Genomic DNA, 17,465 nt, shown 5'->3' with positions numbered 1-17,465 from the left:
CTGGTTTTTAAAAAGCAAGGTATATTTCGACATACACAAATCGGATTTATAGTGGTTATAATACATATTACCTAGTCTGAATTTCTTCGTTGTATTCGCTGCACAAAACCAGTCATTACGATAAAGAATATAAATTGTTTTGTAATAGAAAAAAAGTATTCCAATTGCCGTACGCTATGTTTTTTTATACAGGAGGACAGCTTTGCCTTATTGCTTAAAGACTCACTATAATAATGATTTGTGTAACATTCGTTCACAGAGTGACATTTTGTTTTTCTTCCTGCCTGATTATTATTTCATTCCTGCTAAAAAGATCATTATTTTATTAATGAACATATGCCACGGATGAAAAAAATGGGGAGCACAATTAATGAAATGAAAACTCATTAGTGTTTTTTTTTGCTCCCATCGAAGATGTAAAAAATGTGTATTTTTGTGTATTGATTTTTTCTCACCATTAACCGTATACTCTATTATTCGAGAACAACCTGCATTAATTAAGCAACACCTCACGAAAAATATCTCCTATATCTCCTGTCCAATTAAAGGTATCGCTAGCGCGAGCGGACGAATCACCGCTCGCTCGTGATTCGCAGTAAGCAAAAGAGCCAGCTCGCTCGAATCGTCACAAAGAATCATTTTGCCCAGGTCTAGTCGCTATTGCCAAACTGCGTAGGACGATTTGGAATAAAAATTGGAGAACGAAAGCATTTATAAATTAGGTGTAGGGTGTACCAATACCATAGTTTGTAAATTTCGCATTTTTTTATGGCTATATAAAATCGCTTTACACACAATTTTGTGTTTCTATATCGATTTTGCAAGCCTGAAATGTGTCCACATATTTCTTAATTTAACTGGATTTTATCGTTAATCACTAAAAATCAAATTTCTGTTGATTGAAATGACGCTATAATTACAATAATGACGAGCTATACGAGATGTACGACGGCCTCACCGTCGTGCAGCGTATCAAGCTCGCCAGGCTCCGGTGGACTGACCATGTTGTACGCATGGAAACGGACGACTCAGCCCGTAAAGTCTTTTTAGGCCGTCCACAAGGACCGAGGGGGCGTGGTAGGCCCAAATGTGGGTGGCAAGATGGCGTGGAGGCGTCCGTCATTAAGGCCGGGATAACGGATTGGCTGATGAATGCACGAGACAGTGAGCGGTTTTGGACACTCCTGAGGCAGGCCTACCCGCTTGGCAAAGAGTAACTCATTTTGATTCCTCTCGCTACCCCTGGCCCTAGTTTTGAAGGAATCATTCGACACACTCGCACTCCACTACCCCATCCCATGGAAAAACGCTCCCACCATCGAGGTGTTGACCAAAATTTCGCTGTGTGCATGAGACACACACTCGCACTCCTCCAGCCCTCCACAACTGAACGCTCCCACCGTTGCTAAGTTGCGAGAATTTTTCCTCTGAGCGTGAGACACTGAAGCGCAAGAGATGACACTATGTGTAAAGACGATCATAATTCGATATGGTCAAAATGCGTCGATTATCGTTTCATGTATCTGGTAATGATGATTTCACTTCATCAAAATTTTAAACATTAACAACTATGCTGATAACAATAGTTGAAATGTAAATCAGAATAAATTAAATTCATTTGAAGTAAAATAAATTCCATTATACTTTAATTTAACCATATGATCAACACTTGTACATAGTGCCATTTACTTTGTGTTCTTCACTCTCGCGCTGTGTTGTGATCGTTCGAAACTCATTGCCAGAACGAATGCAAATTTCATTTGGGAAGGATCGGTGCCGGAAGATGCAGTGAAAATTATGAAATGTTAATAGAAAAGTGGTTAAGTAAATCGTGAAAGATGTCAACGCAGGCGTAAATGCAGTTTGTTTTGTTACTTGATCTACGGGTAAGTGTATGCATAAAAGAAGAGTCTTCCAAATGATGTTTGTGTTCTAACAATCGTACTGCTTTTAATGTTTGTTTATTCTTCTATTATTTTCTATCACACCTAGCAATTTTATTACCAAAGCACCTGATAACCGATCAAAGAAGGTGAATCGGGCTTACAGAGTCGCCGTTTAACTTCAAATATCTTCGTGATCGGTAAGTTTTAAATAGTCCTAGTTATGTTCACCATTCTAATGGTAGATATATCTTTCATTCCTCAGGTAAACGCATCAAGTGTTTTTCTTCCAACAGCACGCGCCATCGGTAGAGCAAGCAGCTAACGTTTCGTTCGTCTAGCACGCACCATCAAGAATTGAAATATTCCCGAATAGCTCTGTGAATAAAAACTGCACACTTACTGTCCGAATTTCCTGGAATTTTGTGATCGGTCTACGCTCGCGGGAATGGTGGGTCCGTTGAGGAGAAGGAAAGAAAGGGTGGGAGCGAGGATTAACCAAAAACGCGGCACTGAGAATGAGGGGAGGTGCGCTCAGCGCTCACGCTGGGACACTCACGATGCTTGAAATAAAATGTTAACAAGCATCGATTTCAAGCATGCATGTCGCGCGACATTTTGCCAAGCGGGTAGACCGGAAAGCGGTTGTAGCGCCGGATAAGTAACCCGCTTGGCAAAATGTCGCGCAACATGCATGCTTGAAATCGATGCTTGTTAACATTTTATTTCAAGCATCGTGAGTGTCCCAGCGTGAGCGCTGAGCGCACCTCCCCTCATTCTCAATGCCGCGTTTTTGGGTAATCCTCGCTCCCACCCTTTCTTTCCTTCTCCTCAACGAACCCACCATTCCCACGAGCGTAGACCGATCAACAAATTCCAGGAAATTCCGACAGTAATTGTGCAGTTTTTTATTCACAGTACTGTTTTGTTTGGCAAAATATCAATTCTTGAAGGCGCGTACTGGCGATCAAAACGTTGGCTGCTTTCTCAACCGATAGCGCGTGCTGTTGGAAGAGAAACACTTGCTGTTTGATGCGTTTGCCTGAGGAATGAAAGATAAATCGAGCATTAGAATGGTGAACAAAGCTAGGACTATTTAAAACATACCGATCACGAAGATATTTGAATTTAAACGGCGACTCTGTAAGCCCGATTCACCTTCTTTGATCAGTTATCAGGTGCTTTCGTAATGAAATAGCTAGGCATGATGGCAAATAATAGAAGAATAAACAAACATTAAAAGCAGTACGATTGTTAGAACACAAACATCATTTGGAAGATTCTTCTTCTTATGCATGCACTTACCCGTAGATCATGTAACAAAACATACTGCATTTACGCCTGCGTTGACATCTTTCACGATTAACTTAACCACTTTTCTATTCACATTTAATAATTTTCGCATCTACCGGCACCAATCCTTCCCATATGAAATTTGCATTCGTTCTGGCGATGAGTTTCGAACGATCACAACACAGCGCGAGAGTGAAGAACACAAAGTAAATGGCACTATGTACAAGTGTTGATCATATGGTCAAAATAAAGTATAATGGAATTTATTTTACTTCAAATGAATTGATTTTATTCTGATTAAAAATTCAAATATTGTTATCAGCCTAGTTGTTTACGTTTAAAATTTTGATGAAGTAAAAACATCATTACCAGATAAATAAAACGACAATCGACGCATTTTGACCATATCGAATTATGACTGTCTTTCACACATACGGGGCGACTATGGGCTTCGAACGACGAGATCCGTTCGCCGCGGTTGTCAGAAGGCGCTCACTTGGCGCTCAGTTTTAAAATAACGTACCATTGAGAGCCTGTAAGAAGCGCGTGAAAGAATGAGTTCTACCTGCCGGGATCGAACGTTCCCGTTTGTATGGGGAGAAATCCGCGAGGTTTTGCGCCGCGGATTTGGAACGAATGTTGTTTTCAATGTAACGTTTTGCTTTAAATTTTGCTTTAAATGATTGAAGTGAATTAAACTTAGAGGTATGTAACATTTTGAAAATGTTTTGTGATCAATTTCCAATGAAATATATTTTCATCAGTTTTGAAAATGTATATAAAAACATAAAATATATCGGAATATAAATATACATACAAATATCTATAATAATATAGTTATATAAATACAATATGTATATATATATATGTATATATATATATATATATATATATATATATATATATATATATATATATATATATATATATATATATATATATATATATATATATATATATATATATATATATATATATATATATATATATATATATATATATATATATATATCTATATATATATATATATATATATATATATATATATATATCTATATATATATATATATATATATATATATATATATATATAAAAAGTGAGTAAAGCTGCCTTATAATTATAATTGATGAAAATATTTTATTATAATTGATAACAAATCATCCAATAATGATGTATCGAATGAAATCCAATACCAACGGCAAAAAAAATACAAATTCAAAACATAACTATCCTTAAATCGTAGATATAAACGTCTTTAAATGCTTGACAGTTGTATCTCATGATTCTCATTCTCTCATGAGCGTCGAACGGATTTCGTCGTTCGAAGCCGGTACTCGCCCCGATAGTGTCATCTCTTGCGCTTCAGGATCTCACGCTCAGAGTAAAAATTCTCCCATCTTCGCAACGGTGTGAGCGATCGACTATGGAGGGCTGGAGAAGTGCGAGTGTGTGTCCCATGCAGACAGCGAAATTTTGGTCAACACCTCGATGGTGGGAGCGTTTTTCCATGGGATGGGGTAGTGGAGTGCGAGTGTGTCGCATGATTCCTTCAAAACTAGGGCCAGGGGTAGCGAGAGGCATCAAAATGAGTTACTCTTTGCCAAGCGGGAAGTAAGTAAGTTGCTTGAAAATGTACCAATTATGGCACTAGTGTTCCTAATATGTTTATAATAGGGTTCCTATTCTTGAAATATATTTAAAATCGTGTATTTGACATGCAAAAAATCGCTTCATGTGATGAAATTAAAAGAAATAAAGAAAAAAATAATTCAGAAACAAAACAACTTCTTTTCCGTAGGCACAACAACCGTTATCGGTCAAGGTCTTCCTGTACCACTGCTGGGACTTGGCTTTCAATGACTAATTGATTTTACCCGTAGCAGGATAGTCAATCCTAGGTATTTGATTTTCATAGTGGTGGTATTGGTGTTTTACACAATAACAGGTCGAAGATAGTGCAAAAACGGCCACAATTACAGTGAAAATAAGCGAAACCTTTTTTGTACAATCTCACAAAGTTTTGCTTATAGAAATCCTTAAATACAAACAGTCAAATCGGTGGATACACGCCAAGATGTATATATTTAGAAGATGAAGTTATATCGCTTAGGCTTGGAGGCCATATTTGACTATTGTTATGTCAAAAGCATATAGTTGTTTGTTTACCAAAATCATCGTGATCATATCTTCGCTTGCTCTACCCAAAAAAATTTTTATATGAAATGTAAATTTTTCATTAAATACATCGACAGATTGTGCTGATTCGATCATTTATTTATTTATTTATTTCTCATTTAGTATCATGCATAGATTTGCTGGGACACGTACTTATATAATAAATCCTTAATTCGTCTACAAACTTAGCTACAGCGCTATCAATAAGCCCGCTGTGCAAAGCGACGGAAGACGTTATGGCGTTCTGAGATTTTTATCATGCCTTCCTTTTCTCTTCAACGGCAAATTTGTCGAGCAGCTCGTCGAGCTACCCGTCCCTGGCTCCGCCTCATACCCCTCGCCAGAGCGCGCTGTCAAAGATTTGGATGTGTTGGTGCGTCACCGCCATAAATAGTTCGTCCATTTCGCCAACAGATGGCGCTAAACCTGCGCAAGCCTGCGCAGGAATCGCTGCCCGCTGCGCAAATTCGAGCAGTTTCCAGCGCAGAAAATGCACCAAAATCTGCGCTGGCCAGCGCAGATTTTGGCCCGATCCCCGCGCTGGACTTCAGCGATTTCTGCGCTGGGTCGAGCAAGTTTAGCGCCATCTGTGGGCGAAATGGACGAACTATTTATGGTGGCGGAGCAAAAAAAACGGTCAAAAAAATTTAAAAAAATTGGCGCCCATTTTCTCATCGGCTTCTTCTCCCTCCCTCACCCTGCCCTGCCTTACTTGCGCTTCTGCCCGTGCCTTCCGCCGCCAGATGATTGGCTGTTGCGGTGTATGCGTTGATACTCATATGTGCATTGCGGTTGTGTATTGTTATTGGTGGGTGTTAGCATTTATTAATTTGTGTGTGACCTTTAGACGCTGTGGCAGAAGCTGGATTGGGATTCAAAGTGTTATCGGTGTATTGATGGTTTATTTTATTTCGTGCCGCTGCTGATGAGACCATTCGATGCCCCTGCCAGTTGAGGGTGAAGAAGCCTATTTAAAACAAGCGTAGGAGAACGTCTAACACTAATCTAATATTTTTTATTTGAACATGTTTGATGCTTCAACGACCTTCTAAGCATCATGTAGTACAATGTATAGTGGCAATATAATATTTTTTTTAATGTGCCGAAATCTTTCTCGCGTTTTCGGGTCTCGTCACACACACACACACAGCGCGGGGTAAGTGGCCGTTCACTCTATCATGTCGCGATTCCCCACCCCGCCCGGCGCTAGGGATGAGGATGCTACAAGAAAGCTCAACCAACCGTTCTACCGATAAGGTAGCCGTAATCGATCATGCGTGGAGGGTGGGGGGGTGGTCTAGTGGGGGGGGGGGGGGGGGGAGTGCGTGCTTGTACGACTTCGGGGGTGCGTGCTCGCGAGCGCGCTTTCAGTTTGAGAAGTTTACGATCGCTTTGCGCAGCGGGGTCTGCTAAACGAAGTCTTTCTATATCCGCTGCGCAAAGCGATCGAAAACTTCCCGCACGACAAAATCTAGCAGTTTTGTAGCTCGGATTTTCGATCGCTTTCCACCAAAAGCGATCGAAAAAGCGAGCAGAAATGTCAGGGAAAACGCTTGGATTCCGACGGAAGAAATATTTCAATCCAAAAATTTCAGCGCTGAAAATTTCGAAATAATTTACTTATAAATTTGCAAAAATTTTGAATGCGAAATATTTCACAGCCATGGGCTGTGAAATATGTTTGCAGTTTGAGTTTGAGAAGTTTTCGATCGCTTTGCGCAGCGGGAGGAATGAACAACAAATGAACTCGGTTAAACCAAAATGAACTTTAAACGACTGTTAAAAAGAGTTATGGGCTGTGAAATATGTTTGCAGTTTGAGTTTGAGAAGTTTTCGATCGCTTTGCCCAGCGGGATTTCTGCTCGCTTTTTCGATCGCGTTTGGCGGAAAGCGATCGAAAATCCGAGCTACAAAACTGCTCGATTTTGTCGTGCGGGTATTCTAGGGATGAGGATGCTACAAGAAAGCTCAACCAACCGTTCTACCGATAAGGTAGCCGTAATCGATCATGCGTGGAGGGGGGGGGGGTGGTCTAGTGGGGGGGGGGGGGGGGGAGTGCGTGCTTGTACGACTTCGGGGGTGCGTGCTCGCGAGCGCGCTTTCGTGGGTGCGTGCTGGCGTGCGCGCTTTCATGCTCGCGGGCGCGCGTACATGCGTGTGTGTGTGCGTGCGTGCGTGCTGGCGTGCGCGCGTTCATGCAGGTGTGCGTGCGTGTGTGTGTGTGTGTGTGTGTGTGTGTGTGTGTGTGTGTGTGTGTGTGTGTGTGTGTGTGTGTGTGTGTGTGTGTGTGTGTGTGTGTGCGCGTGTTTGTGTGTTTGTGTGTGTGTGTGCGTTTGGAAACCACAAAACTATTTGATTCTGATGCGTACATTTTCATCCGCTGCGGCTACAAAATACCACGCATTTTTGATCTCGCTACCTGAGAGACAACACAACCATTGGCATTGGCATCTTTGCGATCGGCTCTGCTGTTGGGGGTATTAAAAAGACACACGATCTAAGCAAACATGCGTGTGATTTGTTGCACATTTATTTCTAATTCAGTTAGCGGACGCAAGTGGAAACAACATTTTGAATTGAATCCATACAACAGAGGATTCTGGATTTGTTTGTTACGGTGCGCGTATGGTGCTGCACCTGTCCGTCCAGAATCTGGTGGCTTGTTGGTTAGTAGTCGTTATCATGACGCCGATTGCCGGCAGTCCTTCCCCGAGTGTGGACTGCTATGTTAAATTCATCTTCTCATTATTATTATTATTATTATTATTATTATTATTATTATTATTATTATTATTATTATTATTATTATTGTCATTATGGCCAACGCGATCCTACCGGCCTTTTCAGGACTTGAGTACCACGTAGCCGGATAGTCAGCTCTTGCTACGGCGGACGGTTCATACTCGGTTAGAACCCACGACGGGGGTACTGCCACACTGTCTCCTGCCCGATGCATACGCTGCAGGCAGGGGGAAGGATGCACCTCCACGATAAAAAAACACCGTCATGAACCAGCGGCGGACCTAACGGTAGGCGGACTAGGCGGTCGCCGATGATCTCTACAAGTGGACAGAGTATTAACGACCAGGGGCCCCGGAAAGATGGTCGTTAGGGCTCCGTGGCTGGAGAACCATTTGAACCTCCCCTCCCCCCATGGCGACAACAATTTTAGGGCCTGTGACTAATGATCGTAGGGGTCCCATGGCCACCCCCCCGCCCCCCCATCCAGGATGCTGGTTTCACAATCAGGTTGCGTTCTTGATGCTGGTGGAACGGAAAGTGCGAAAATCAGCGCCGGGCTGAACGTGTCAATGCGAATTAGAGTTCAGCGCGTTGCACAGCAAACCCTCCAGCGTAAACTAGCGATTCCTTAGTCATTTTTATATTGCAGTGTTTGAACTCATTGCAATTTTGTGGTTTGATTGTGAAAATGCAACTTCATCGCCGAAATGTTTGTTAACGGCATTTTTAGGCGCCACAACAGCTCGCGAACATTGACCACACGCGAGAAAGAGATAGCGCTATGATGGGAAAAAGCACGGACGACGGCTGACAGCGATTGGCCGTCTGACGCACCAACACATTCAAACCATCGACAGCGCGCTCAGGCGAGGGGTACGAGGCGGAGCCAGGGACGGGTAGCTCGACGAGCTGCTTGACAAATTTGCCGTTGGAGGGAAAAAGATGGCATGATGAAATTCTCAGAACTCCATGATTTCTTGCGTCGCTTTGCGCAGCGGGTATCGTTCACCGTCCCGCACGACAAAATCGAGCAGTTTTGTAGCTCGGCTTTTCGATCGCTTTCCGCAAAAAGCGATCGAAACAGCGAACAGAAAAGTCAGGGAAAACGCTTGGATTCCGATCGAAGAAATATTTCAATCCAAAAATTTCAGTGCAGAAAATTCCGAACTATTTCATTTATAAATTTGCAACAATTTTGATTGCGAAATATTTCACAGCCATGGGCTGTGAAATATGTTTGCAGTTTCAGTTTGAGAAGTTTTCGATCGCTTTGCGCAGCGGGAGGAATGAACAACAAATGAACTCGGTTAAACCAAAATGAACTTTAAACGACTGTTAAAAAGAGTTATGGGCTGTGAAATATGTTTGCAGTTTGAGTTTGAGAAGTTTTCGATCGCTTTGCCCAGCGGGATTTCTGCTCGCTTTTTCGATCGCGTTTGGCGGAAAGCGATCGAAAATCCGAGCTACAAAACTGCTCGATTTTGTCGTGTGGGTATTCCGTTTAGGTAGAGCGATTGAGTCGTTTCGAATCCGTTTAGTGGTCGTTTATTGGATTTGTGGCACTTGGGAATGCATCAGCTGATAATGAAAATTTGAAAGACGGACCCGTCAAACATTGCGAGGGTTGCGAGTAGTATCATCTGCTCGAAATCTTATGGTATTTTAAAATATTTTTTTTTTATTCATCTTTTTTTTTCAGTGTTGTTCAACGATAAGATCGCTTTATAAATTTTTGTGGGTGTTTGCAAAATAAAATGTCAAAATTCAGGTGTTTATTATGCTACCAATCGCACTGTTATACCTGCTCTCGGGGTGCTATAACTGCTTATAACTGCTAAAAGTAGGAGTGAAAAAACTTCCTAGGTACGCAAGATCGTTAATGCAGCTGGGCTCTGGGGCTGTGAACTTGTATGGCGTGCAAGCCCTCACGGCCAAGCTACACGTACCGGACGACATCGGACGATGCCATAAAACGTAGGACCGCAGACAAGAGATTCGCGTCGGGCCGGGCCGTGTCGGATCACAGCGGGCCGGTTTTGTAAGAGATTTGACAGTTGGCGTTAACGGATTTATAGCATCGTCCGATGTCGTCCGGTACGTGTAGCTTGGCCGTCACGCGCCCTCGCAAATCGCTGTCAATTGCATGACGGGGAAGATCTACAGGAAGAGTGAAAGATGGGTGTCATCCACCCAGTCTACAAAATGGGCAACAGGCTGGATTGCTCAAACTTTTGAGCCATCACAGTCCTCAATGCCGCCTACAAGATCCTGTTTTGTAGATTTGTGCCCCTTGCCACAAATTTCTTTTGCATCTACCAAGCGGTAGCCAAGACGTCGGAATCGTTCGAATCTCACAGGGGTCTGAGGCAACGTGACGGACTCTCCTGTCTGCTCTTCAACATTGTCCTAGAAGGTGTCATTCGAGGCGTGGGGCTAGACAACGACATCCGTGGTACGATCCTCTATCGGTCTCTCCAAATTCTTGGTTTCGCGGATGACATCAACATCATTGGCATGAAAACAGCGAAGGTTTGTGAGGACTCAAACGCGAAGCAGCATGAAATGGATTGAGAATCAATGCGACGAAGACAAAGTACCTGCTCGCCGATGACTCAGACCATCTGTGAAGTAGTGTATTAGATGACGGCGGCAATCTCGAGGTATTAAAGGAGTTTTGCTTTCTCAGACTGGTCGTTACTTCGGACAACAACATCAGCAGTGAAATCCGGAGACGCATTGTCCAAAGAATCAGGCATACTATGCGCTTCACCGACTGCTGATATCCAGAAGACTTCAAGCCCGCACGAAATGTGAGATATATCGCGCATTGATTCGCCCGGTGATCATCTACGGATGTGAGTCCTGGACCATTCTAGCGGAGGATGCAAACGCTCGGGCATGTTTGAGCGACGCATCCTCCGGACCATCTTTGGCGTTGTGTTCGAGCATGGAGCGTGGAGGAGAAAGATGAACCAATAGCTTGCTGAGCTGTATGGCGAATCGAACATCGTTACGGTGGCGAAGGCTCACAGGATACGATGGCTGGAGTATGTCATGAGGATACCGGACTCATGTGCCATAAGAAGGTGTTCGACAGCGATCCCGTTGTGGAATGTTGTGTGTCAGTGCTTTTGTTTTTGTGGAAAAATATTAGCGATTCTTTTTGTTTACAACAATTTATTAGATATGTATCAAACATTTTCGCTTAAATGTTGTGGTGGTGGCTCTTCTTTATGCCAAAAATGGGGCATAATGTCGTTCGCAGAAATGCCGACTTATACGAACTTTTGACATTTTGTTTAGATCCACGCTGTCGGATAGTCACGCAGTCCTTGCTACGGAGAGACGGTCTATTTTAACCTTTAACCCATGATTTACGACAACTAAGTCGTTTAAATTAACGACTGTACCACGAGACTGCCAGAATGAGTTGTAGGGCCCATATGAACACTTGAGATTTTTCTAATAATGTTCAGTTCTATACTTACAAAAGAATTACAATAATTTTATTTTGTAAAATAGTCGGCATATTTGTTAGTTGAGATTAGTCACACTCTTTCCGTAAAGGTTAAATTGAAAAAAAAACATGCATCAAACATTTACATACTGTTGCGATAAAGACTACTGTTTCGAAAACTGCTAGTCTTAGTACTGTTCAATAGCGGTGAGTAGTATACACGATCGGAGAAACTTGATTTTGAGAATTGGCTTGCAGGTGGTTGAATGTATCGACTACCACTAGACGAGTACGTTGATGTGACTGGCATATTCCACCTTCTTTTACGTTAATCTGCTTTTCATAAGATGAATTAGTCTGTAAAGTGAATGGAAAAAAATGACAACATAAGTAAATTTTAAAAAGATATGAGCTATAGAGAAAGAGAATTTATTTACAGGGGTTTATTCAAATAAGAAAAAAAGATTAATTCTATTCTTTAACTAGATACTAATTCACTCTGTGTTATGATAATTAGTATCAGCAAATGAGTGTAAACTGACGAGGAGAGTAATAGCACTGACTAGGCTTGCACAATACAAGTCGGAAATTTGATTCTCAATTTTAAAATGTACGAATACTGCTAGCTTTCTCGAAACTAGTCAGAATATGGAGTTTGATTGTTGGCGACTGAAATCATGTAAACTCTCGATACAATATCACACGCCATACTAGCTTCAGGTTTTAATCATAGATTATTTTTATTATGACACAACCTGTCAAAATTGTGATCCTCGTTACTACAGACAGTCCGGCTAGCGTGTCTGTGCGTTAGTAACAGCAATTCGGCAGGGCTGGGGAATGATTGCTCGCCAGACCAGCTAACGGGAGCATTAGTGGCGAACAAAATTTTTGTAACACACTTATCCTCCGAACAAATGGTCGTATTTTATCTTTGTACTTTTAATTTAATGCAAGTTGTACATGCAAACATTAAATATGTGTGGAGTTTCCATCAAGTCTAGTCATGCGAGGGAATATCACATTCTCGCCCCTCCACTACAAAAATTTAAGCCAAAAACTTATTTTCAACACCGATTAATCACAGGCTCATTCTGTCCCCAACCACGAAGCGAATCAGACGTGATCGATACGCGCTCCAAGTGGATGGATTTTTTGCCGGACAACAAGCCACTGACCTCGACCATACGCACTGCAAGGGAATACGTGCGAGAACGATCGGAAGCGATCTGTGCGTACAGTGTGTAGTGCGTAGAGTTGTGTGCAGCGCGTGTATACGCGCTGCGTGTGTACTGTTGTGTAGGTTTGTGAGTGTAGAGCGCATTCGTCGGACAGGTGCGTAGCGCTCGTTCGTCGTGTACTCTCGCTCTCGTGTGTCTATTTGTGGTAAGTGATCCTCTCTTGTTTACCTATCCTTTCTCGTCACACAGTTGGGTTTCTTTCTCTCGCTCCGACTCTCTCATGGAGGCGGAGCCGATGGATGAATCGGAGAAGGGCTTTACTACAGTGAAGCGAAAAAGTTCTGATCCAGGACAGAATGCGAAAAAAAAGGCTAGTAATGAACCCTTACCTTCAACGTCCCGTGATCAATTGATGGGTCAATCGTTGAAGGGGAATCCCAGATTCCGAGCGTATCCCGCATCTTATAACGGGATACATGATGTATTTTTCATGCCGAAAAATAAACAGCTCGATGTAAAAGCAATTACGGCATCTGTTTATAAAAATTATCCTGGTGTCTTAGACATTATTCGCCCGCGTCCAAACAAGCTGCGGGTCACCGCAAAAGACCGGATGCAAGCCAATGCTATTGCGGCCGATCCGTCCTATACGGAGGATTACCGGGTATATATTCCCGGTGGATTGGTCGAAGTCGTCGGTGTCATTGATGACTTAGATTACCCTTTAGAGGAGATCCTAAAGTACGGACAAGGGGCTTTTCTGCACCAATCTTCCCTTCGGGTAAAGGTCCTTGAAGTTAAAAAACGTTACGCTTCAAGTGCGGTCGATGGAAAGAAGGTGTTCCGTGAGACTTCCTGACTCCGGATCACCTTCGAGGGTACAGTCATGCCAAACATGCTGTACATTGAAGGACTCAGAGTGCCCATCCGTCGACCATTTGTACAAAAAATAGCATGCTGCACAAAATGTAGCCAGATTGGACATTCAGAGCCTTACTGCACAAACTCCGTGAAATGTGGCAAATGCAAGGGATCGCACTCAACATCCGAATGCAAGGCCGAAACTCAGAAATGCATTCACTGCAAGCAGGAATGGCATGAAATGTCGTTGTGTTCTGTGTACCGAAAAAAACAATCAGAACACAAACGGGCCGTCTTGCAGAATACAAGAGGATCGTACGCCGATGTTTTGAAGTCCACCTCAAGTGTGAATCCGTTCGATAACCTTTCCCTATTGGAGAGTAATGAACCGTTGCCCAATCTGGCACCATTAAATGGAATTAAAAGATTGCATACAACACGGGTACCAAACAAAAAGACAATAAAAAAAATTAGTAAAGCTTCACCCAAAAAGGCACCTCGACGTCACGATAACGCGACCACACGCCAACCCCAGGGCTCCAAACCCCCCCGTGACGCTCGCACCCATCCACGTTCCCGTAACCCTGCCAATCCCAGCAATCCGGCGTTCCCTAGCGAACCCAGATCTTTCTCCAGGCCATCCTTCCCAAGCCTGACAGAGATTTTACACTCTCTCCTTGACTCCCTCCACCTCCCGGAACCCCTTATCGGATTGATTCCCCTGGCATTTCCTTTCCTAAGAGGAATGGTCAGGCAATGGTTATCAAAATGGCCATGTCTAAGTATGATGGTCCGTTTGGATGATTAATGCCTCCAATGACTACTACACTACAATGGAACTGCAGAAGTTTTTCGGGAAAAATAGATTATTTTAAGGTATTGCTAGGGCAATATAATTGTAATGCATTTGCCCTAAGTGAAACTTGGCTCTCACCCGATAAAAATATTACCTTCCCGGGATATAATATTATTCGTCAAGATCGACATGATCCAACTAGCGATAGGTGTGGTGGGGGAGTGTTAATTGGTATTCGTAGCAGTCACAGCTTCAGCAGAATACCCCTCCCCACACCCGAGGTAATCGAATACGTCGCGATCCAGGCAAAGCTAGGGGATCTTGACGTTTCTATTGCCTCAATTTATATCCAATCGGGAGCCAATCTGGATCCAAAGAAGATCAACAAGGATCTTGAGACAGTAGTAACGGTACTACCAAAACCATTTTTCATCCTGGGCGACTTTAACGCCCATGGATCAGATTGGGGTTGCACGCATGACGATAATCGTGCACCAATCATTAGGGATATTTGCGACACACACAGTTTGACAATTCTAAACTCTGGTGAAGCAATTAGGGTGCCCTCACCTATGGCACGACCCAGCGCAATAGACCTTTCTCTTTGTTCGTCGTCTTTAGGGCTGGATTCTATGTGGAAGGTAATCCAAGACCCGCTTGGTAGCCACCATCTGCCAATAAAGATCTCGATTATCAAGAGGAGTCGCACAGTCGATCAAGTCCCCGCTAATTGTGACTTAACGAGGAACATCGACTGGACGAAATACGGTGACCAAATGACCGCTTTGCTAATCCGCGTAGATCCCAGTTTCTCCGTAAATGAAGAGTATACAAATCTCGTTATGGCGATAAACGAGTGCGCCCTCGGTGCCCAAACGAGGCCGCCCCCCCAGGCAAGGATTTTTAAAAGACCACCCACTCCTTGGTGGGACGCGGATTGTAAAGCGGCATTCTCAGCGAAGCGGAAGGCTTTTTCCAGGTATAGAGACACCGGCTCCATGGATCTATACGTTCATTATAGAGGCCTGGAGCGTAGGTGCAAAAACTTGCTTAAAGCAAAAAAAAGGTCATACTGGCCGAGGTATGTCAAAAACCTCAAGCCTTCCACTTCGCTAACGGAGCTTCAGAGCATGGCGAAAAGGATGCGCAACAGCAAAGCAACAAACGAGAGCGAAAGGGTTTCTGGGGCATGGCTAGAGCCATTTGCACAAAAAGTCTGCCCTGATTTTGCTCAAGCACCACCATTTGAACAGAGTGCTCATGGGAGTGATCCGCAAATGGATTCACCGTTCACAATGGTTGAGCTATCGCTTGCTCTGTACTCCAGCAATAATTCGTCTCCAGGACTGGATCAGATTCGGAACAAATTGCTCCATAATCTGCCAGATCTGGCGAGGAAACGGCTGTTGAGATTATTCAACATTATGTTGGAGCTTAACACCGTCCCGTTGGAGTGGAGAGAAGTGAAAGTAGTCACCCTTTTGAAACCTGGTAAACCGGCATCAGAATATAACTCATTTCGACCGATAGCAATGTTATCTTGTCTGCGAAAATTATTTGAGAAAATGATTCTTTTTAGACTGGGCAATTGGCTTGAATCCAAAGGCCTCTTGTCAAGTACCCAATTTGGCTTTCGCAAAGGCAAGGGTACCAACGATTGCTTGGCGCTGCTTGTGTCCGAAATCGAGATGGCTCATTCTCGTAAAGAAATGATGGCATCTGCATTTCTTGACATCAAGGGGGCTTTTGACTCAGTATCAGTCAATGTTCTGTGTCAAAAGTTAGAATCTGCGGGCTTAACCCCAAGACTGAATAACATCTTATTCAACCTCCTTTCGGAAAAGGCAATGAATTTCGATAATGGCTTCATGAAAATTCGGAGAGTTAGCTTTTATGGACTGCCACAAGGGTCCTGTTTGAGCCCCTTGTTGTACAATTTTTATGTCAACGATATAGAAACTTGCCTTGCACCTGGCTGTAGCCTTAGGCAATTGGCGGACGACGGTGTTGTATCAGTCGCCAGCAACAACATCGCCGACCTTCAAAGTCCTTTGCAAACCACACTCAACAATTTTGAAGTGTGGGCCACAAACCTAGGTATCGAGTTTTCTCCAGAGAAAACGGAAATCCTGATATTCTCTTTCTTTTACAACACTGAGAGTAATAGACGCTTGAATTTGGTTGACTCAAAGGTCGATATCTTTTTATATGGTAAAAAGATATCCATTGCCAGATCTTTTCGATACCTAGGGGTTTGGTTTGATAGCAAAAATGTATGGAAGACACATATTGACTATCTGGTACAGAAGTGTACAAGAAGAATCAATTTTCTCAGAACGATTACCGGACTCTGGTGGGGTGCACACCCCAAAGACGTCCTTAACCTATATAAGACAACGATACTGTCCGTCTTGGAGTATGGTTGCATATGCTTCCACTGGGCAGCCAAGTCGCATTTAATCCGACTTGAGAGGATTCAGTATCGCTGTTTTAGAATCGCGCTAGGTAGCATGAAGTCGACTCATAACATGTCACTCGAAGTTATGTCCGGAGTGATGCCGCTAAAGCTACGTTTTGAGCTACTATCGCTTCGCCTTTTCGTCCGCTCTACAGTATCAAATCCCTTGATAATCGAGAACTTTGAAACACTGCAAGAGATAGGTTCTAAATGCAAAATCATGAAGGTCTATCATGATTTTGTTTCCTTACAGGTGCACCCTAGTACTTCTCAAAGTATAACTAGTGCCAGCTTACCAGAGTCCTGCAGTTCCATTTTAAGTGTAGATACCTCATTGAAGGAGGAAATTAAATGTATCCCCGATAATCTTCGCCGGATGACAATTCCCAGCAAATTTGTGGAGAAACATGGCCATGCTAACAGTAACCATTTTTATACTGACGGATCCTCATCAGAGCAGGGCATTGGATTTGGTGTATACAACACGTGCTCCGAAGCATTCTTTAAATTACGCCAATCATGCTCAGTATATGTAGCGGAGCTCGCCGCAATCTTTTATGCCTTATTATTGATAAGTGCATGCCCTGCGGATCAATCTGTGGGACTCGGATGAACTCG

The 17,465-nt window shown here is 43.1% G+C and overlaps 1 protein-coding gene and 1 long non-coding RNA gene across 14 annotated transcripts in view; one reads left to right on the top strand and one right to left on the bottom strand.

Moving 5' to 3' along the window:
• Positions 1-17,465, bottom strand: part of LOC4575976 (ubiquitin carboxyl-terminal hydrolase Usp2) — a 218,138-nt gene that overhangs the window by 173,426 nt on the left and 27,247 nt on the right. For 12 of the 13 annotated variants that reach the window (XM_061663211.1, XM_061663206.1, XM_061663202.1 and 9 more), the window contains exon 2: positions 11,702-11,908. The exons of the other annotated variant lie outside the window; for it this stretch is intronic. In XM_061663211.1, the coding sequence (XP_061519195.1) occupies positions 11,702-11,861 (160 nt within the window). In that variant the 5' untranslated portion in view covers positions 11,862-11,908. The remainder of the gene's footprint in view (positions 1-11,701; positions 11,909-17,465) is intronic. 13 annotated transcript variants of the gene reach the window in all.
• LOC133394633 (uncharacterized) lies at positions 1,603-2,510 on the top strand. The gene is made up of 3 exons (XR_009766854.1): positions 1,603-1,886; positions 1,993-2,083; positions 2,149-2,510. It is a non-coding gene; the product is annotated as an uncharacterized LOC133394633 (long non-coding RNA).

The sequence above is a fragment of the Anopheles gambiae genome, chromosome X, assembly GCF_943734735.2.
Source record: "Anopheles gambiae chromosome X, idAnoGambNW_F1_1, whole genome shotgun sequence".
NCBI classification, from domain to species: Eukaryota; Metazoa; Arthropoda; class Insecta; order Diptera; family Culicidae; genus Anopheles; species Anopheles gambiae.
This window is presented reverse-complemented; position numbering and strand designations above follow the sequence as displayed.